The sequence below is a fragment of the Aquarana catesbeiana genome, linkage group LG08, assembly GCF_042186555.1.
Source record: "Aquarana catesbeiana isolate 2022-GZ linkage group LG08, ASM4218655v1, whole genome shotgun sequence".
Classification (NCBI taxonomy): Eukaryota; Metazoa; Chordata; class Amphibia; order Anura; family Ranidae; genus Aquarana; species Aquarana catesbeiana.
This window is the reverse complement of record NC_133331.1, coordinates 46,177,381-46,200,582: the sequence shown is the minus strand read 5'-3', so window position 1 is coordinate 46,200,582 and position 23,202 is coordinate 46,177,381. Positions and strand designations below refer to the sequence as shown.

At 43.1% G+C, this 23,202-nt stretch overlaps 1 protein-coding gene across 1 annotated transcript in view; it reads left to right on the top strand.

Moving 5' to 3' along the window:
• LOC141105726 (uncharacterized) overlaps nucleotides 1-23,202 on the top strand; it is a 178,739-nt gene that overhangs the window by 32,952 nt on the left and 122,585 nt on the right. Inside the window, exons 6-10 of the mRNA XM_073595788.1 lie at nucleotides 5,538-5,672; nucleotides 9,664-9,821; nucleotides 9,927-10,012; nucleotides 10,157-10,235; nucleotides 23,119-23,192. Coding sequence (XP_073451889.1) covers nucleotides 5,538-5,672; nucleotides 9,664-9,821; nucleotides 9,927-10,012; nucleotides 10,157-10,235; nucleotides 23,119-23,192 — 532 coding nt within the window. The remainder of the gene's footprint in view (nucleotides 1-5,537; nucleotides 5,673-9,663; nucleotides 9,822-9,926; nucleotides 10,013-10,156; nucleotides 10,236-23,118; nucleotides 23,193-23,202) is intronic.

Here is a 23,202-nt window from a genome sequence, read left to right as displayed (position 1 = left end):
ATTATACAGGAATTACATCACTGCTGTCCGGATATGTTATATTTTACAGGAATGACATAATCTCTCTCTCTATTTATACATTATATTATACAGGAGTGACATCACCACTTTCCAGATATAAGATATATTCTACGTGAGTGACATCATTGCTCTTCAGATATAAGTTATACAGGAGTGACATCACAGCTCACCAGATATAAATGATATTACATAGGTGTGACACCTCCCTTTTCAGATACAAGGACTGAGATGCCTGTTCCAAAATGACAGTCATATAAATCCCGGTGACGATTTGGTCTTTGGCTGTGTTCACAAATGTCTGACTCAAATCAGCCCTTGCTGCAGCCTCTGACTTTGTGCCTTGCTATGTTGCAGTCTGATCACTGGGGGGGGGACTGAGGAAATGCTTCCTTCTGCCAGCAGCAGACCGATGACATCATCTCATCTCAAGTCACTGACTGGAGCTCAAGGACAGCTCTTTAATGATAAAAGCTTTTCTGAAAAATGAGACTGTTGCTGTATATTGTGACATGTCAGTGATTTATTCATGCAGACTTGTAAAGTAACTGACTGGTCCACTTATTAGTAGTTCAGATTGTAAGAAAATCGTGTGAAGTGTGTCACAAGCTTTAGGTGATGCTTCAGTGCAATCCATGCCCATGTAATTGTAATTATAAAGCCATTATAGCCAAAGAAAATCTCCTCTGAAACTAGCTTCACTTTTTTTTTTTTTGCTGACAAATGGGTTTTCATGTTCTAGAACTGTTCTGCTTTATGAAGATGTTGCTCGTAGCATGCATGATTATTTTTTTTTTTTTTTTAATTGAATTTGTGTTACATCATTAATTAGATTGTAAGCTCTTTAGGGAAAACATGGCTATATTTTCAGTCCCTAACCTGCTGTTATTATGACATCACATCCGCTGCGGCTTTAATCATATGAGAGGCGGTTTCCTCAGCCATAGCTCTGCCCTCGGGGGGGGTTTAGCACCGTCGGTCAGGGAGCCTTGCGCGGCCTCAAACACTTGCAACATTTTGACAATTTGTAGTTGATATTCTTGTATTACCCTTTTAAGACCCTAATAATAGGTTTTTCTTCAGCGCTGCATTCAAACATTAAAGGCGGTGAATTCCTCAGTCACCTGTGTTCATTTATGACTAATTTATTATGGAACATATCATAAACTGCTTCTGACATCCAGGCCTCTTCTTGCTCATAAATCTGTTTCCACGTGTTTACATAACTTGCGCTGAAGTTCAGGAAGGGACCTCCAGCGCTGGGGGGGATTTAACCCCTCGCTGTGACCTAGCGCAGGTATGAGAGCCCCGATCGGGAAACATTGCTCTCCAGAAACCACAGACAGATGTGTCAGTGATTCAGGTACCATCCAGGCGTGTTCTGTGGCCAATTATTTCTGGGACGGAAATTCTGCAAGAAGCTGTGACGTAGAATATGATGCAACGCAGCAACTGGTGCTAATCTGACTATGCCTGGGCAGATACTTACAAAAATATAAAGACACATACCTCTCTGCATATTACCTGATGTTGCAGAAACCTTCCTTTTAAATTCTTTATTTAAATTATCCAGCATACACAGAACAGCAAATCCGTTTAGTCAAATAGAATAGAGTTTTCCTAAAGCTAAACCGTATAAACCAGAGGAACAACACCAATTATAATTAGTATAAGTACATGGACGGCCGTGCCGGGTCTCCCAGCAGAAACCTTCCTTCTGGTCAGCCAGATGATGGTTCTTCTCAGTGCTACGTCAAGGTCACTTATGCCCCGTACACACGGTCGGACATTGATCGGACATTCCGACAACAAAATCCTAGGATTTTTTTTCCGACGGATGTTGGCTCAAACTTGTCTTGCATACACACGGTCACACAAAGTTGTCGGAAAATCCAATCATTCTGAACGCGGTGACGTAAAACACGTACGTCGGGACTATAAACGGGGCAGTAGCCAATAGCTTTCATCTCTTTATTTATTCTGAGCATGCGTGGCACTTTGTGCGTCGGATTTGTGTACACGCGAAATTCCGACAACGGATTTTGTGGTCGGAAAATTTTATAGCCTGCTCTCAAACTTTGTGTGTCGGAAAATCCAATGGAAAATGTGTGATGGAGCCTACACACGGTCGGAATTTCCGACAACAAGGTCCTATCACACATTTTCCGTCGGAAAATCTGACCGTGTGTACGGGGCATAACAGTTAAAGTGATACTAAATACACACTGATTAATTTGACATTGTCCCTTCTCTTTCTGTATATGGATGATAGCACTGTAATTATTATTTTTTTTTTTTTTAAAAAAACCTCTAAGTACCTTTTTTCCTAATCGATATACAGCTGTCACATGACCCAGCTCTTTCGCAGCCTGTCTGCAGGGAAACATAAGCAGGAGGAGCTTCTAGTCCTCTGCTGCTGGTCACATGTTCAAAATAAAGAAAAAAACAGCCTTTGGGATTCAGAGTAAAAATAAATAATATCAATAAACTGTTTTAAATTGTCATGCGAATACTGTATTTATCAGCGTATAACACGCACTTTTCCCCCTGAAAATAGGGGGAAAATCGCGGGTGCCTGGTATATGCCGACAGCGTACCTCGGAGGGGGACGAGTGCCGCCAGAAATCAGAGAGCCATCATCTCCTCTCCACTCGGCTCTCCGTTTGGCTCTCACTCGGCTCTAACTCAGCTTGCACATCACACACACAGTCCCACCTCCGCCACCGGCATTGGACCAGTGTTCTGTCTATCACAGGAACTGATCCAATGCTGATGGCGGAGGCGGGACTGTGTATGTGACTGCCGAGGAAACCGATGACGGTTCGGTGATTTCATGTGAGATATGGTGAGCTGCATTGAGGGGGAAGATGAGCGCAGAACAGGCTGCAGATGGGCACAGAACAGGCTGCAGATTGGCACAGAACAGGCTGCAGATGGGCACAGAACAGGCTGAAGATGGACACACAAAAAAGTTTTTTTTCCCTGAAACTTCCCTCTTAAATTGGGGTGCGTGTTATACACCGGCGCGTGTTATACGCCAATAAACACGGTATATATATTTGAAATCAAATCTTCATACATTTTGTGGAAATAGCATGGTGTGGGTGGATTACTGCCAGTCACAGGCTGTGTCATCCCCCTCCAGCCTGTGTCTTAGAATAACAGGGAGGTGAAGCCTCCATCAATCAATGTAATATCCCACCCCCATTGTGTTTAGCTGGTTAACTACTTACGGACTGCCCGGCATCATTGTACGTCGGCTGTTTGACGTTGAATACCGTTGTCATGGCAGCAGATAGCTGCCAAAACCCTGGTATTTTTTTAAACAGCGGGCAGTCCGCTTTCAGATAAAGGTGGTCTCTGCGGCGTATTCGCCGCGAGTTCTCTTTTATCGGCAGCGGGAGAGGTGCCCCTCCCGCCGCTCCCCGGTGGTCTCTGCTGCTTACCGGAGCCGTCGGTAGCAGCGGAGCCGATCGTGTCCTCTTCCCCTCTGAGACATGGAGCCGTTTGAGGGAATGATGGCCCCCACTCGGCTCCATACCATTGGAAGAAGGAAGCGACGTCAAATGTCACTTCCGCCCAGTGGTCTTACAGGGTTTTTTTTTTATTGCTTTTAAGTGTAAATGTGAGATATGAGTTCTTTTTGACCCCAGATCTCACATTAAAGAGGTCCTGTCATGCTTTTTTTCTATTACAAGGGATGTTTACAATCCTTGTAATAGGAAAAAAAGTGACCCCAATTTTTTATTTTTAAAAGACAGTGTAAAAAATTAAACAAAAAGTAAAATAAGAAAAAAGATGTAAAACGCCCCGTCCAGCCGAGCTTGCTCGCAGAAGCGAATGCATACGTAAGTCGTGCCCGCATATGAAAACAGTGTTCAAACCACACATGTGAGCTATTGCTGCAATCGTTTGAGTGTGAGCAATAATTCTAGCACAAGACCTTCTCTGTAACTCAAAACTGGTAACCTGTAGAAATTTTTAAACGTAGCCCATGGAGATTTTTAAGGGTCAAAGTTTGTTGCCATTCCAAGCGGGCGCAATTTTGAAGCATGACATGATGGGCTAACTTTACTGTTGTCTTATTTTTTAATTCAAAAAAGTGTTTGGTTTTTTTTTTCAAAAAAATTGCGCTTGTAAGACTGCTGCGCAAATATGGTGTGACATAAAGTATTGCCACGACTGCCATTTTATTCTCTAGGGTGTCTGAAAAAATATATATATAATGTTTGGGGGTTCTAAGTACATTTTCTAGCAAAAAAAAACTAATTTTAACTTGTAAACAACAAGTTTGAAAAATGGAGGCAGAGGGAGGGAGTGCGCTGTCAATTACCACTGTGTATACAGCCACATGTGCGACTCTATAGTCACATGGGCTGCTCATATGTGATAGGGAGGAAATGCTCAGGGTAGAAATACACTGAAAACTAAGCATGTGCAGAGCTACCACCACAGCTCTGCTAAATCCCCAATTGCAGTGGTGACATGGACAGAAAAGGGAAAACAGGAAACAGCAGGATCAACCAGGTTTTTTGCAGAATACAGAAAGCAAATCCCATAGTGACTAAGTGAGTATGAACAGCATGTAATACACCATTTATCGATAGTTTTGTTTAAATGTTGTGGGTTTAATGACACCTGAAGACAAAATTTCCAGTCTGACTCAACCACAAATGAATGGCTTGGCTTTTCTGTCAGTAAGCAGAAAAGCACATTAGGCTCACCACACACATTTCAATCTTATGGTTCATTCTCCTTTAGATCTACCAACAACAATTTAGTACCTGGACTGACTTGGTTGAATTAAAAAAACATTTCGGCAGTTATATATTCTATATTCTATACCTATATATATTCTATAATATCAATTCTATACCTTTTTATAGGGTTGCAAGTAATATAGGAATGTCCAATCCAAGGTATTTATCGTTGGGCATATGTGGGGCTCCTCCTGGGAAATCAGAGAGGGTTCTGGGGAATTGCTGATGACTTCTGAGGCCTTAAAACTGGACCACCTGTGCTGGTGACACCAGCCTAAAAACTGCTGGTAGTGCCACCAACCTACAGACTGCCGGCAGTGACACCAGACTTCCAGAACATTGGTCTACAAACTTTTGGTGGTGCCACTGGCCTTCAAAAATGACCTTCCATAACACTGGCCTGCAAACTGCTTGTGGTGACCCTGGCCTACAAACTCTTGGTTGTGTCACCAGTACTTATGACACTGTTGATGGTGAACCTGGTTGGGGTACATCTGACACTGCGAGATTGGTCTTGGGACGTCTGACACTGTTTGTAGTGCCACTGGTCCGGGTACACTTTACACTGTTGATGGTTACACTGGTCCAGGTACATCTGACACTGTTGGTGGTTACACTGGTCCGGGTACATCTGACACTGTTGCTGTTGTGTTCTCAGTCATTTCTGGTTTCAATAGGAATGTCCCTGGGGCCGAACATAGAGAATTACCTTACCTGTGGTGTTTGGTTTTCTGTCCTACTAACTTTCAATGTTTTCAGCTTGTCACAGAAAGAAGAGGAGACTGTGACACTCAGAGATAAGATGTCTGCTGTGCAGAAGAAGAACCAGACATTGCAATCTGCCATGGCTGCTCTGAAACTGGAGGCCGAGGAGAGCCGGAGGAAAGCAGAGAAGTATTACTGCTATATATTATGTAGATAACTGATAGAAAAAGAAGTATCACTTTTATACCTTGTGTAGATAAATAATAGATATTCAATATTGTCCAATCGAAAATATTTCCTGACTATGCATCACCCAGCCAATCAAATGTTTGATATTATTTTGTGACTTGAATTAGGCAGATGAGAGGTTGATGATAGTTTAAACAACATTAGCGGCCTTGAAAATCAACGTTTATGGGGGGGTTTTTCTCCATCCCCCCCATTATCTTGATACACTGTTTTAGACTGTGCATCACACAAAGTATTTCTTCCTCTCTGGCGGTTCTATTGCAGCCCCTATAAATGTGTCTGAGGCACCTCTGACCACATCAGCACCTCTGTCTTCGGGGAAAGTTTTCAAAGTTCAGGTGAAAGTGCGTCCAGAGTTCATACAGAGGCCGGAGGGAATGTCGCTAATCCCGCCTTAGCGCGTCACGTCTCTGGAGACCTATTTGTGAGAGATTTCAAGGTGTTTAACAATTACCGCAAGATTACGGAGCCCTTAGATCTGGGTCTTGTGTAAAGTGTAACTAGAGAGGAATGTGAGCAGCAGATCATGGTGCGAATCTCAAATCATTTCCACATTATTATCCAATGTCACCGATGTGCAGAGAAAGAACAGAGCTCACTGCTGGAGGAGTCTGAGCTGCTTCTCTAACTAAACAGTGTCAAAGAGAACCGCATAACTGTTTATGGAGGCTTAACCGAGAGTTGGCTAAAAGCCACATGTGTGTCCAAGGATGTGCAGCATGAGGATGGCAACTATAGAGGGCACTACACTATAGGAATCCATCACCCTACTTGCCTATTGGGGCCCATGTTACCACACCCGTAATCTCTAATATTAAATGGGTCTGAGATTAAAGCGTCACAGCATAGGTTATTAGTCCAGATAATTTTATTCCAGAGTTCACCCCCTTCATCAGGGCTTAGAGACTGATTCAACCACCAGTTGATGAATACAGTGCTTTATTTGGTTAAAACCACATATATTGTATCTTTTAATCCAGCCCAGCTGTTTACACTGTTTCCCATCCATAATCACTGATACTGGGAGTGAGGTCTGGCCTCCTCAAAAGGTTTCTTTCATTTGATCTTAAATTGGACTAAAATTATTATCTGGATTCTTAACTTGTAATGTGAATGTCTTAGATCTATCCAGTTGCATAGCAAATCAAGAAAACTGTTGAAAAAATCCTTTGGTATGTAGAAGCTGCCAGTCCAGAATCCAGACATAGTTAAAGCACCAGTATAACACTATTGGATAGAAATTAAAAGGATAATCCTAGGGTTCCAGTGCTAGTCATTCATTCTCCCAGGTAATTATTATTATAACGGGTTTATATAGCACCAACTGTTTGCATAGCGCTTTACAACATGACGGTAGACAGGACAGTTACAGTACAATTCAATACGGGAGGAATCAGAGGGCCCTGCTCTTTAGAGCTTAGGACAGTGACCAAAAATAGTTCCTCATTGTGACTAATATTACTGCAGTCGTAATCATAAATGTAAACTTAAAGAGAAGCTCCAGTCTCCCCCCAAAAAAAGTAAAAGTCAGCAGCTACAAATACTATAGCTGCTGACTTTTAATATAAGGACACTTACCTGTCCATGGGTCCAGCGTTGTCCTCACCTGAGCCAATTCTTCAATGCGCAAGCTGCACTTTGTGAATGGTCCTGCAGTCTTCTGGGACCTGAGATCCGATCTGAAGTTGAAGTGGGAACCTGTCAAAACCAGGTCCCCCCCCCAAAAAATACCAATTATTTAAGAGGGGGGTGCAAACTAGTGGAACTTCTCCTTTTGGGTGAAGTTCTGCTTTAATTCCAGAATTAGCTGGTAATGTTTCTAGAAATACGGAGGAAATATGTCGCATTATGCAGATGACTTCACATCCAGGGTTTTTTTTGATGGGCACTGCAAATACTTTCCTTGAAAGTTGTTATATAAAATACAGTATATAGTACTAAATACAGCACTGAATCAACTGTGTTCTCTGCAGTCTTAGTGCAGTCTTAGTACAAGCATTCATCTTGTATTGGTGTTACAAAGACCTCCATTTTAACCTATTTGGCACATTTCCTTGATGTTATTATCCTGTAAGGCAGCTTTTCTTGTGGACGAGTTATCAGGAGTCTCATTTGATCTTACATAAAGGCAAGGTTGTTTTTTAAGACCTTCATTTTTTGCCCAGTACGGTCACCGCTTTTCACCCTAATGAAGATATTGTATTATCCTCTCTGTGTCCAACACCGGTGCAACCAAATGAGATTTCTCTCTATTGCTTCAGTGTAGTCCTGGTTCTCAGGGTTTACCTTTCGATGACTTCCTCGTTTAGGCAGTTGGATTCCCTTTTTGTCATTCCTGAAGGTCCTAAAAGAGCATTTCTGGCTAACAGATCCATTGTTTTTATTGGATTCAAATGTTTTTTTTGTAGGTCTATGAATTGGGAGATAAAATGTCTCCTTTTTTCCTTTAAAGTCCACTCCACTAGGGAATTGAGTACTTCTTGGCCTGTTCCCCATCAAGGCTCCATGTTTCAAATCTGTAAAGTTGCAACCTGCTCTTTTGTTCATATATTCTTTAGGTTTTACACAGATGTGTGTGTCTGCTTCGGCAGATGCTACTTTGGTAACCAGGTTTTGCAAGCAACTGTTTAATGCCCTTGATTCTATATTGTTTTGTATTTTTCTTGTTGGGCTGATTTACCTGTGTTGTTGTACCCGGCCCTCCATTTGCAATCCTTTTAGTTGTCCCTAGGTTGCTTGAGGCTAGAGAAAATACAATTTTTGTGCTCACTGTAAAAAAAAAAAATTCTTGTCCATTGGGAGACACAGTTCCCTCTCTTATACTATTCTCTCTTTGGACTGATTGCTATAACTAAGCAGCATTGGTGTGTGAGGGTTTATAGCCTCTGGGGGGCTGGCCTTCAGTTTTCTATGTGCCTATTGTCCAGTATTGGTAATGTGGGATTGTGTTCACTATTGGATATGGAGGGGGGGGGAGGGGTTCATGTTCAGTATTGGTAATGTTCGGTATAGATAATAAGGGTTCAGGTTCAGTATAGCTAATAGGGGGTCATGTTCAGTGTAGGTAATGGGGGATCATGTTCAGTATTGGTAGTGAGGTTCATGTTTGGTATTGTTAATGGGGGGGCATGTGTATTATTGGTAATGGAGGGGGTCTGGTTTAATTTAGGTAATAGAGTGTCATGTTCCATATTTATAAGGGGGTCACGTTCATTATGGGTAATGGGAAGCCATTTTCAGTATTGGTAATGGGAGTCATGTTCAGTATTGCTAATGGGGGAGTCATGTTTAATATTGGTAATGGGGTTCAGTTTAGTATGGGTAAGGGCAGTCATGTTCAGTATAGCTAATGGGGATGGGGGTCATATTCAGTATTGGTAATGGGGGGTCATGTTTGGTATTGGAAATGGGAAGCCATTTTAAAAATAGGTAATGAGGGTTCATGTTCAGTTTTGCTAATTGTGGGGTCATGTTCAGTATAGACTATGGGGGAAGGAAGGTGTGTCATGTAAAGTATTTGTAATGGTGGGTCATGTTGAGTATTGGTAATGGGAGGGTCATGCTAAGTTTAGGTTACGGGGGAACGTCATGTTGGTATAGTTATTGGGGTATTCATGTTGAGTATTGGTAATGCAGGATCATGTTGAGTATTGTAACGGGGGTCATGCTGAGTTTGGTAATGGGGGTCATGTTGAGTTTAGGTAATGGTGTGTCCTGTTTAAGTAATGGGGGTCACGTTCAGTATTGCTAATGGGGTTCTTGTTTAGTATAGCTATTTGGGGGGGGGGGGTCATATTTGGTGTAGTTGATCGGGGGGGTCATGTTCAGTATTGGTATTATGAGGGCAAGTTCAGCATAGGTAATGGAGGGATCATGTTTAGTATAGATAGTACTTATTTATGGGCATTATAGAGTTGCTCCTTGTGTGCAGATTGGATTTGGGAATCCAGGCTCTGAACAGACAGCTAGATATGGAGAGACAGACTCACAGACAGTCCTTGTCTGATCTTCAGCGTCAGCTCGATTTTTGCCGTGATCACATACAGGAGATGAAGGACTACACTGCATCCTACCAGGCCTTGCAACAAGGTAAGGGTGTAGAGGTCTGCAGGTTGGTAATATAGCCTCATGTATTTTCTTCACCCTCATACTGATCCGATAGACTGGAAATAGAAACATTGTCCTGTTTTTAAGCTTTCCAGTCTCCAATGACCCGGGTGAAGCAGAACATCTTATCAGCACCAGGGAAGGTTCCTGCAGACCGGACGGCGGTCTCATCGGTTAGTGCGATCTTTGTCTTTGTGGTCTTAGTGATAGCTCTGACACATTATCACTATGTCTGTTAAATATTTTAGATCCTCCCTCCCTTAACCCGTAGATTTATGTCTTGATATTTGTCTAATAAGCCTTTTACAATTTTGCAGACATTTGTGTCGTCATATCTGCAGACCAGCAGACACATGTATCAGCAGCTTCTCCATGTCCGGAATACCGTCATGGATGGTGAGACCAACTTACTAACCATACAGTGTGACATTACATTTATACATTCCCACTATCACTGGTTTACTGTTGGATCCCTTGGCTTCCCGTGGCAGATGATCAGGTACGGGCCTTGGTCTGTCCTAGGGACCCAGGAACTGGTATGAGGACTAGGATGTGGCTATTTCTGTGAAATATGTACAGTATATCTGATTCCATAAGCTATGGAGGTGCCAAGACACAGAAGTCATGTTACTCATGTAGAAACTGTATCATATTTGAATTCCTCACGTCTACCCTAATGCAGGTGGTCAGGCACTATAGCTGGCTACTGTGTTCTTCACCTATAGCAGCCATTTCCCATAAGGCAAGCAGGCCTACCGGTACTCAGTGACCCCCAGATCTTACACAATGCTATAGTGCCTGGCTACCATGCCAGGGCAGACGCAAACTGAGCAAAGCAAACAGGTACTTGCGGTTGGCAGACAGGCAGAGTGGTTCTATGACAGCCCAGGTAAAAGTCAGGCTGAGTTCCTGGAATAGTCCAATATCATCCAAGGTCATACACAGGAAAATCCAAACTAGCAGAGCAAGGCAGACAGACAACGGGCCTGATCAGGAATTACACACATATCACTCTCTATTACAAGCACGAGACTGAAGGCTTGGCTCGCTTGTAACAGGTTTGGTTTCCATCCAGAGACTGACCACATCAATCACCTTGCAGGTGGACAAAGACAGGGAGAATGCCATAGCCAAAACCAGGATTCTGGAATGAGGAGTAGGAGCGCTAGACGCTCCTGACACTTTCTTGTTAATTGAGGGACACAGAAAGTCTTTAACCCATGGGTTATACTGCAGCGTATAGGAGGATTGGACACTGACAAACAAAAAACTGCAGGCCAGTCTAATAAAACTCCTATACTACCAGCATACCTCCATCATGCTTCATTTTGTTACAAGTGTGTCCTAGAATGATGGGCATCTTTTCTTTACTTTTTGTTTGTTTTTTTTTCTTAAGATCCTTTCTACTTTAATCAAGAGTTCGTTTGCATGCAGCTGAGCTTAGCTTTCTCAGCTATCCAGATTGGTGTTTCCTGAGCTATAGCTTTGGAGGCTGTATACAGGCTCACTGGACCAAAGACTGTGAGGCTATCCTGAAATGTGAGGTTCTGGACTCTGCTTGTGACAGTTTCCAGACCCTTGTGTTAGTTTGCTGCACAGCGCTCTCTAAGTCTAGTGCCTTGGCACAGCCTCTGGGGTGACCCAAACTCACTTTGTGAGTATCCCCAAAGGCATATGGAATGTGACTTTCAGGCATTGGGCTCTGCTTTTAGTGCTGTCCAAATCTTAGTATACTGCTGCAGAATCCCCCCCAAGTCCATAACTGTGGTAAGTCCCAGCGCGAATCGTCACGGTCACGTGACTTCATAAGGGGTCAAAGACTGGCACTAGAAATGTCTTTAACCACTTACGGACCGCCGCATGCCGATATACGTCCTAACTTTGAAGAGGAATATCAGTGTTTTGGCAGCAGCTAGCTGCCATAACCCCAGTACCCTCTTCTTCGGCCAGTGGTCCACTTTCCGATTATAATGGTCTCTGCACCCCTCCCGCCGTGCTCCGGTGCCCTCCGCCGCTTACCAGAGCCGTCGGCAGTGGCAGAAGCGATCGGATCTACTCCCTTGCTGGGTATGGAGACGAATGAGGGGAAGATGGCCCCCACCCGTCTCCATATCATTGCAGGGCAGAAGCGACGTCAAACTGTCACTTCCGCCCATAGCTCTTAAAGGGCCTTTTTTTTTTTTTTTTTAATGACAACATTTTTTTATTTTTATTTTTATTGCATTTTAGTGTAAATATGAGATCTGAGGTCTTTTTGACCCCAGATCTCATATTTAAGAGGTCCTGTCATGCATTTTTCTATCACAAGGGATGATTACATTCCTTGTAATAGGAATAAAAGTGACACAATTTTTTTTTAAAAGAAGAGTGTAAAAATAAAAAATTAAAAGGTAAAATAAATAAGAAAAAAACCCAAATTTTTTAAACGCGCCCCATCCCGCCGAGCTCGCAGAAGCGAACGCATACGTGAGTAGTGCCCGCATATGAAAACTGTATGCAAACTACACATGTGAGGTATCGCCGCGATCAGTAGAGCGAGAGCAATAATTCTAGCCCTAGACCTCCTCTGTAACTCAAAGCATGCAACTTGTAGAATTTTTTAGTCACCTACCTATAGAGATTTTTAAGGGTAAAAGTTTGTCGCCATTCCACGAGCGGGCGCAATTTCGAAGCGTGACATGTTGGGTATCAATTTACTTGGCGTAACATTAAATTTCACAATATAAGTAAAAATTGTGCTAATTTTACCGTTTTCTTTTTTTATTCAAAAAAGTGTATTTTTTCCAAAAAAAATGCGCTTGTAAGACCGCTGCGCAAATATGGTGTGACAGAAAGTATTACAATGACCGCCATTTTATTCTCTAGGGTGTTAGAAAAAAACTTATATAAAAATTTATTTTGACTCTAACTGGCTGAGAGTCCTCACTATATGACTTCCCTGCCAGTGTTTGTTGTATGGTTCTATTTCCCAGAATTTTAGATGAGTGGGGTCTTTGTTGTGGCATAAGAGGAAATGTTTCCATACACTGTGCTTATCGTATCCTTTAGACCTCTTTCACACTGAGGCGCTTCACAGGCGCTACAGCGCTAAAAAAAGCGCCTGCCTAACGCCTGTAAAGAGCCTCTCTTGTCTCTCCAGTTGGAAAGCCTGAGGGCTTTCACAGTGGAGCAGTGCACTGGCAGGACGCTAAAAAAAGTCCTGCAAGCAGCATCTTTGGAGCAGTGGCGCTCCTTCACCGCTCCTGCCAGTTGAACTGAATGAGCACCGCTGCCGAACCACCGGCAAAGCGGCGCTAAAGCTTTACCGCTGACGCCCCAGTGTGAAAGGGGTCTTAAGGATATTTTGGACATGTTCTTTGATACTTACTTTTAAGGGTCTTTTGGTACGTCCTATGGATTGCAACCCACAGCTACATTCCAGGGCATAGACAGCCCCTTCTATGTTGCAACATATAAAGTCTTTGACCTCATAGGTATTCCCTGTACTTGTGGATGTAAAGCTCTGTTTGTTTTCATTTGGACATTTAGTTTTTGTGCATGCAAAACACCGTTTGCAGGGATAGAAACCTTTTCCCATGAAAAACGTTAATCCTCTTGTTGGTGGGTTTAGTGCGCTTTTTACAACTTTATCTCGAAGGGTTGGTGCTTTTTTGTATACAAATCTGGGATTGGTAGGTAGCACATCTTGTAGCTGTCTGTCGGCCAACAGTATATGCCAGTGTCGCTTGATGATTTTTTTCTATTTTTATATATTGTATATTGTAATCAAGGGTAATTGGTACTGTCTGTTGGTAACTCCTGTTTCTTTCTGTCTTTGATAAATTCATTGCGATTCATCTCGGCTACTTCTGTTATTTTTCTTTTTACAAATTGGTTATCATAGCCTTTCTTGATAAATCTATGTCCCATATTTTCAGCTTGGGCCAGAAAGTCACTTTTGTTGGTACAGTTACGCCTCAGGCGCATTAGTTGGCCTTTAGGAATGTTGTAGAGACAGTTTCTATGGTGACAGCTTTCTAATGGGAGATAACTGTTTCTGTCTACGTTTTTAAAATGCGTTTTTGACATTAATTTGTGTTCTTCTTGTATAATTTGCAAGTCGAGAAATAATATATTCTTCTCGCTAATATCCCAGGACAATTTGGTGTTTCTATCGTTTTTATTTAGATTTTCCAGGAAAGGAACCAACTGGTTTCGATCTCCTTTCCAAAGGATAAAAATGTCATCAATATATCTTTTGTATATCGCTAGTTCTCCAGGTGTATTCTTAAAGACATTTTCCTCTTCCCACTGGGCCATGAATAGGCCTGCCATGCTGGGAGCAAATTTTTCTCCCATGGCAACTCCTGTTTGTTGATGATAATAGTTCCGATTGTACCAGAAATAACTATTCTTCAGGTAGAAGTCCAAACATTTAATAAGTTATTTCCTTTGAACGCAAGGTAACGTAGTATGTACCCTTAGGCCCCATTTGACAGCTTCACAGGCTTAGTGATGGAATATTATGGTGTATAGTGATGATACGTCAGCCATAGCCATAATTCAGAGACCTTCTTCTTTGGATACGCTTTCTATGGTCTGCAACATATGTTTGGTGTTCCTTAGATAGGCTCTGGTGTTTTGTATGGCTGGTTGCAAATAATTGTCAATATATTGGCCCATTCTGGTTGTAAGTGAATCTATTCCGTTCACTATTGGCCTAGGAGGTGGATTTTCTTTATCTTTGTGTATCTTCGGCAATGAATATATAAATGGTGTGTGTCAGGAGTCTGGTATTAGAAATCTGGCTTCTTTTTTGTTAAGTATATTTTTTTTTAGACCCATAAGGACTACGTGTTTAAGTGCTTTCCTGCACTTGAACATGGGATTGCTCAGTAGTCGGCTGTATGTACTTTCATCTTCCAATAGTTTGTTCATACTTTCATTATACCGCTCTTTTGAAAGGATCATGATCCATCCTCCCTTATCTGCTGGGCGAATGACCAGGTCTTTCCTCTTTGTGAGTTTCCGAATGCCACATTTTATATAACTTGGTTCTTCCTTTTTCTTAAAGCGGGGGTCCACCTACATCAACCTAAAAAAAAAAATATTAAAAGCCAGCAGCTACAAACACTGCAGCTGCTGACTTTTAATACATGGCCACTTACCTGTCCCAGGGTCCAGCGATGTCGGCAGGCGACGCCGAGAACCCGCTCGGTTCTCGGCAGCAGCCGCCGCCATCCTAGGTGAGGGAATCAGGAAGTGAAGCGTTGCAGCTTCACTTCCCGGTTCCCTACTGCGCATGCGCGAGTCGCGATGCGCATCGTAACTGGTCCCCGCTATCTCCTGGGAGCTGTGTGTTTCCCACGAGACAGCGCGGAGGGACAGGAAGAGGCATAGACTCCCATGGGAGTCTATGCCGGAAGTGGGTGCAAATACCTGTCTTAGACAGGTATCTGCACCCCCCTCCCCCCTGAAAGGTGCCAAATGTGACACCGGAGGGGGGGAGGGTTCCGAAAAGCAGAAGTTCCATTTTTGTGTGGAACTCCGCTTTAATCTTCAAGTCTTTTAATTCCTGTAAAACCACTTTTTTAAAAACCTCAATATGTTTATTATCTTTAACAGGGGGGTTAAAAATAGATTTGTTTCTCAGTGTGCTATGTAAAATTTCCTCATTTTGGCGGTCTGGATTTAATCGGATTGCCTGCAATATATTTCTTGATGTTTAGCTTTCTGATATATTTTTGAATACCTATATAGGTTTGAAATTTGTCTAAATTCTTTGTGGGTGCATATTTCAACCCTTTGTCCAGTACCCCAATCTCCTAGATTAAAGCTGCCCTCTCCTTTTATTCTCTTTTTCTTTTGTTGTCTCTTCCCTGATCTACATCCTCTCTTCTTTCTGGGCTTCTTCTCGTACCCCTTGTTTCGTCTATGTTCCTCGATGGGTAATTTTTCCTGCCTCTGTCTAAAAAAAGACCTATTTATAGTCTGAATCAGAATGTTGTGTTTGATGTCTGTCATATCTCTCTTCTTCGTGTTGATTTCTCAAGGGGGCATAGTAGTTGTATGTCGGTATTGGACTACGTTCATAAGGACGATGGGTTCTCTGTGGTGGACTTCTTCTTTCTCCATGTCCATATTCATGGACTGGACATCTTCCACGTTGCCCATATGGTTCATACGGTGGTCCCCTGTTTTCTTTGTGTTCATATGGTGGTCTCCTGTTCTTCCATCCATTTTGTGGTGTCCAATCATTATATGGGGGTCTTCTATCTACCCGATACGGGGTGTGTTGATTCTGATTTCTTTCAGAGACCACTAGCCTTTCATTCTTTATTTAAACCTTTGCACAGAGCATCCCGATCCTCCGCTTCTAGGGTCCTCCGCCGACGCTCCTGGCTCTTCCTCTTCTTAGTGTGCCATCATAGGGAGCCGCTTCCTATTGTGGCACACCTGCGGGCTTGATCCAGAGCTGTTCTGCCTGTGTCCATAGACATAGACAGAGAAGCTCTGCCCTACCGCCTGCTTCCTCATCACAGTATTTGACAGCAGCAGGAGCCAATGGCTGCTATCAATCTTCCCTGTGAGAAGGGAGAAGTAAGTATGAGGGTGGGGATGGAAAGGGGGAGCTGCACAAAGAAGTTTTTATTTACCTTAACCACTTAAGGACCGCCTAACGCCGATTTACGTCGGCAAGGCGGCACGGGCAGGCAAAATCACGTACATGTACGTGATTTGCCTCTCGCGGGTGGGGGGTCCGATCGGACCCCCCCCCGGTGCCCGAAGCGGTCCCGTTCTGTTCCCCGGCGATCCGAGATGAGGGGGAGGCCATCCGTTCGTGGCCCCCCCCCTCGCGATCGCCGCCGGCCAATGGGAACACTCCTTTGCTGCTGTATGCTAAACAGCAGCAAAGGAAATGATGTCATCTCCCCTCGGCTCGGTAGTTTCCGTTCCAGCGCCGAGGGGAGAAGACATCAATGTGAGTGCACAACACACTACACACACAGTAGAACATGCCAGGCATACAAAACACCCCGATCCCCCCCCCGATCGCCCCCCGATCCCCCCCCAATCACCCCCCCCCCTGTCACAAACTGACACCAGCAGGTTTTTTTTTTTTTTTTTTTTTTTTTTTTTCTGATTACTGCATAGTGTCAGTTTGTGACAGTTACAGTGTTGGGACAGTGAGTATTACCCCCCTTTAGGTCTAGGGTACCCCCCTAACCCCCCCTAATAAAGTTTTAACCCCTTGATCACCCCCTGTCACCAGTGTTGCTAAGCGATCATTTTTCTGATCGCTGTATTAGTGTCGCTGGTGACGCTAGTTAGTGAGGTAAATATTTAGGTTCGCTGTCAGCGTTTTATAGTGACAGGGACCCCCATATACTACCTAATAAATGTTTTAACCCCTTGATTGCCCCCTAGTTAACCCTTTCACCACTGATCACCGTATAACCGTTACGGGTGACGCAGGTTAGTTCGTTTATTTTTTATAGTGTCAGGGCACCCGCCGTTTATTACCGAATAAAGGTTTAGCCCCCTGATCGCCCAGCGGTGATATGCGTCGCCCCAGGCAGCGTCAGATTAGCGCCAGTACCGCTAACACCCACGCACGCAGCATGCGCCTCCCTTAGTGGTATAGTATCTGATCGGATCAATATCTGATCTGATCAGATCTATACTAGCGTCCCCAGCAGTTTAGGGTTCCCAAAAAGACAGTGTTAGCGGGATCAGCCCAGATACCCGCTAGCACCTGCGTTTTGCCCCTCCGCCCAGCCCACCCAAGTGCAGTATCGATCGATCACTGTCACTTACAAAACACTAAACGCATAACTGCAGCGTTCGCAGAGTCAGGCCTGATCCCTGCGATCGCTAACAGTTTTTTTGGTAGCATTTTGGTGAACTGGCAAGCAAGCACCAGGCAGCGTCAGGTTAGCGCCAGTACCGCTAACACCCACGCACGCACCGTACACCTCCCTTAGTGGTATAGTATCTGATCGGATCAATATCTGATCCGATCAGATCTATACTAGCGTCCCCAGCAGTTTAGGGTTCCCAAAAACGCAGTGTTAGCGGGATCAGCCCAGATACCTGCTAGCACCTGCGTTGTGCCCCTCCGCCCGGCCCAGCCCAGCCCACCCAAGTGCAGTATCGATCGATCACTGACACTTACAAGGCACTAAACGCATAACTGCAGCGTTCGCAGAGTCAGGCCTGATCCCTGCGATCGCTAACAGTTTTTTTGGTAGCATTTTGGTGAACTAGCAAGCACCGGCCCCAGGCAGCGTCAGGTTAGCGCCAGTACCACTAACACCCACGCACGCAGCATACGCCTCCTTTAGTGGTATAGTATCTGAACGGATCAATATCTGATCCGATCAGATCAGATCTATACTAGCGTCCCCAGCAGTTTAGGGTTCCCAAAAACGCAGTGTTAGCGGGATCAACCCAGATACCTGCTAGCACCTGCGTTTTGCCCCTCCGCCCGGCCCAGTCCAGCCCACCCAAGTGCAGTATCGATCGATCACTGTCACTTACAAAACACTAAACGCATAACTGCAGCGTTCGCAGAGTCAGGCCTGATCCCTGCGATTGCTAACAGTTTTTTTGGAAGCTTTTTATTGAACTGGCAAGCACCAGCGGCCTAGTACACCCCGGTCGTAGTCAAACCAGCACTGCAGTAACACTTGGTGACGTGGCGAGTCCCATAAGTGCAGTTCAAGCTGGTGAGGTGGCAAGCACAAGTAGTGTCCCGCTGCCACCAAAAAGACAAACACAGGCCCGTCGTGCCCATAGTGCCCTTCCTGCTGCATTCGCCAATCCTAATTGGGAACCCACCACTTCTGCAGCGCCCGTACTTCCCCCATTCACATCCCCCAACGAAATGCAGTCGGCTGCATGAGAGGCATTTTTATGTGCTCCCGAGTACCCCTACCCAACGAACCCCCCCCAAAAAGATGTTGTGTCTGCAGCAAACGCGGATATAGGCGTGACACCCGCTATTATTGTCCCTCCTGTCCTGACAATCCTGGTCTTTGCATTGGTGAATGTTTTGAACGCTACCATACACTAGTTGAGTATTAGCGTAGGGTACAGCATTGCACAGACTAGGCACACTTTCACAGGGTCTCCCAAGATGCCATCGCATTTTGAGAGACCCGAACCTGGAACCGGTTACAGTTATAAAAGTTAGTTACAAAAAAAGTGTAAAAAAAAAAAAAATATATATAAAATAAAAAAAAATAGTTGTCGTTTTATTGTTCTCTCTCTCTATTCTCTCTCTCTATTGTTCTGCTCTTTTTTTACTGTATTCTATTCTGCAGTGTTTTATTGTTATTGTTATTGTTATTGTTATTATGTTTTATCATGTTTGTTTTTCAGGTATGTAATTATTTATACTTTATTGTTTACTGTGCTTTATTGTTAACCATTTTTTTGTCTTCAGGTACGCCATTCACAACTTTGAGTGGTTATACCAGAATGATGCCTGCAGGTTTAGGTATCATCTTGGTATCATTCTTTTCAGCCAGCGGTCGGCTTTCATGTAAAAGCAATCCTAGCGGCTAATTAGCCTCTAGACTGCCTTTACAAGCCGTGGGAGGGAATGCCCCCCCCCCCCCACCGTCTTCCGTGTTTTTCTCTGGCTCTCCTGTCTCAACAGGGAACCTGAGAATGCAGCCGGTGATTCAGCCAGCTGACCATAGAGCTGATCAGAGACAAGAGTGGCTCCAAACATCTCTATGGCCTAAGAAACCGGAAGCTACGAGCATTTTATGACTTAGATTTCGCCGGATGTAAATAGCGCCATTGGGAAATTGGGGAAGCATTTTATCACACCGATCTTGGTGTGGTCAGATGCTTTGAGGGCAGAGGAGAGATCTAGGGTCTAATAGACCCCAATTTTTTCAAAAAAGAGTACCTGTCACTACCTATTGCTATCATAGGGGATATTTACATTCCCCGAGATAACAATAAAAATGATTTAAAAAAAAAAAAAATGAAAGGAACAGTTTAAAAATAAGATAAAAAAGCAAAAAAATAATAAAGAAAAAAAAAAAAAAAAGCACCCCTGTCGCCCCCTGCTCTTGCGCTAAGGCGAACGCAAGCGGCGGTCTGTCGTCAAACGTAAACAGCAATTGCACCATGCATGTGAGGTATCGCCGCGAAGGTCAGATCGAGGGCAGTAATTTTTGCAGTAGACCTCCTCTGTAGATCTAAAGTGGTAACCTGTAAAGGCTTTTAAAGGCTTTTAAAAATGTATATATTTTGTTGCCACTGCACGTTTGTGCGCAATTGTAAAGCATGTCATGTTTGGTATCCATGTACTCGGTCTAAGATCATCTTTTTTATTTCATCAAACATTTGGGCAATATAGTGTGTTTTAGTGCATTAAAATTTAAAAAAGTGTGTTTTTTCCCCAAAAAATGCGTTTGAAAAATCGCTGCGCAAATACTGTGTGAAAAAAAAAAATGAAACACCCACCATTTTAATCTGTAGGGCATTTGCTTTAAAAAAATATATAATGTTTGGGGGTTCAAAGTAATTTTCTTGCAAAAAAAAAAAACTTTTTCATGTAAAAAATAAGTGTCAGAAAGGGCTTTGTCTTCAAGTGGTTAGAAGAGTGGGTGATGTGTGACATAAGCTTCTAAATGTTGTGCATAAAATGCCAGGACAGTTCAAAACCCCCCCAAATGACCCCATTTTGGAAAGTAGACACCCCAAGCTATTTGCTGAGAGGCATGTCGAGTCCATGGAATATTTTATATTGCGACACAAGTTGCGGGAAAGAGCCAAATTTTTTTTTTTTTTTTTTTTTTTTTGCACAAAGTTGTCACTAAATGATATATTGCTCAAACATGCCATGGGAATATGTGAAATTACACCCCAAAATACATTCTGCTGCTTCTCCTGAGTACGGGGATACCATATGTGTGAGACTTTTTGGGAGCCTAGCCGTGTATGGGACCCCGAAAACCAAGCACCGCCTTCAGGCTTTCTAAGGGGCGTGAATTTTTGATTTCACTCTTCACTGCCTATCACAGTTTCGGAGGCCATGGAATGCCCAGGTGGCACAAAACCCCCCCAAATGACCCCATTTTGGAAAGTAGACACCCCAAGCTATTTGCTGAGAGGTATAGTGAGTATTTTGCAGACCTCACTTTTTGTCACAAAGTTTTGAAATTTGAAAAAAGAAAAAAAAAAAAAGTTTTTTCTTGTCTTTCTTCATTTTCAAAAACAAATGAGAGCTGCAAAATACTCACCATGCCTCTCAGCAAATAGCTTGGGGTGTCTACTTTCCAAAATGGGGTCATTTGGGGGGGTTTTGTGCCACCTGGGCATTCCATGGCCTCCGAAACGGTGTTAGGCAGTGAAGAGTAAAATCAAAAATTCACGCCCTTAAAAACGCTGAAGGCGGTGATTGGTTTTCGGGGCCCCGTACGCGGCTAGGCTCCCAAAAAGTCCCACACATGTGGTATCCCTATACTCAGGAGAAGCAGCTAAATGTATTTTGGGGTGCAATTCCACATAGGCCCATGGCCTGTGTGAGCAATATATCATTTAGTGACAACTTTGTGCAAAAAAAAAAAAAAAAAAAAAAAAAGTGTCACTTTCCCGCAACTTGTGTCAAAATATAAAATATTCCATGGACTCAATATGCCTCTCAGCAAATAGCTTGGGGTGTCTACTTTCCAAAATGGGGTCATTTGGGGGGAGGTTGTGCCACCTGGGCATTCCATGGCCTCCGAAACTGTGATAGGCAGTGAAGAGTGAAATCAAAAAGTTACACCCTTAGAAATCCTGAAGGCGGTGATTGGTTTTCGGGGTCCCATACGCGGCTAGGCTCCCAAAAAGTCCCACACATGTGGTATCCCCGTACTCAGGAGAAGCAGCTAAATGTATTTTGGGGTGCAATTCCACATAGGCCCATGGCCTGTGTGAGCAATATATCATTTAGTGACAACTTTTTGTAAATATTTTTTTTTTTTTTTTGTCATTATTCAATCACTTGGGACAAAAAAAATAAATATTCAATGGGTTCAACATGCCTATCAGCAATTTCCTTGGGGTGTCTACTTTCCAAAATGGGGTCATTTGGGGGGGGTTTGTACTGCCCTGCCATTTTAGCACCTCAAGAAATGACATAGGCAGTCATAAACTAAAAGCTGTGTAAATTCCAGAAAATGTACCCTAGTTTGTAGACGCTATAACTTTTGCGCAAACCAATAAATATACGCCTATTGACATTTTTTTTACCAAAGACATGTGGCCGAATACATTTTGGCCTAAATGTATGACTAAAATTGAGTTTATTGGATTTTTTTTATAACAAAAAGTAGAAAATATCATTTTTTTTCAAAATTTTCGGTCTTTTTCCGTTTATAGCGCAAAAAATAAAAACTGCAGAAGTGATCAAATACCATCAAAAGAAAGCTCTATTTGTGGGAAGAAAAGGACGCAAATTTCGTTTGGGTACAGCATTGCATAACCGCGCAATTAGCAGTTAAAGCGACGCAGTGCCAAATTGGAAAAAGACCTCTGGTCCTTAGGCAGCATAATGGTCCGGGGCTCAAGTGGTTAATGCATTTAATGCATTAAGGTCAGAAAAGTTCTGAAAACTTCTGCCTTTGAAATCACTTTACACGAATCATGTCTTTTTTTAATGCAGCGCTGTCTGAGGGCCTGAAGATCATGGGCTTCCAATATTGCATTTAGGCCCTGTCCCTTGTGCACAGAGATTTCTCCAGATTCTCAGAATCTTTTAACAATGTTATGAACTAGATGATGATATATTTAAAGTCTTTGCAATTTTAAGTTGAGGAACATTTATTCTGCAATTCAACAATTTTTAGATGCATCTTTTCACAGATTGGTGAACCTCTGCCCATCTTTACTTCTGAGACACTCCGACTCTCTAAGAAGCTTTTTTATACCCAATCGTGTTACTGACCTGTTGCCAATTAACTTAATTAGTTGCAAAATGTTCTTCCAGCTCTTGTTTGTTAGTACCAGTTACTTCGCCATCTTTTTGTTGCCCTGTCCCAACTTTTTTTGAGATGTGTTACTGCCATCAATTTTAAAACTACCTTATTTTTTCTTAATATGGTGCATTTACTCAGTTTAAACGTTTGATATGCTTTCTATTTTCTATTGTGGATAGAATGTGGATTTATGAGATTTGCAAATCATTGCATTCTGTGTTTATGTAGATTTTACACAGCATCCCAACGTTTTTGGAATTGGGGTTGTACATTCCGGTCCAGATCTTGTATCCAGTTTTGATTTTTTTTTCCTGCAGACTTTGATGCCTTTTTAGAAAGACAAAGTAGCAAATCGGGAAACAGAGGATCTCAACCACAGCTGCACGAAGAGGTACTATATA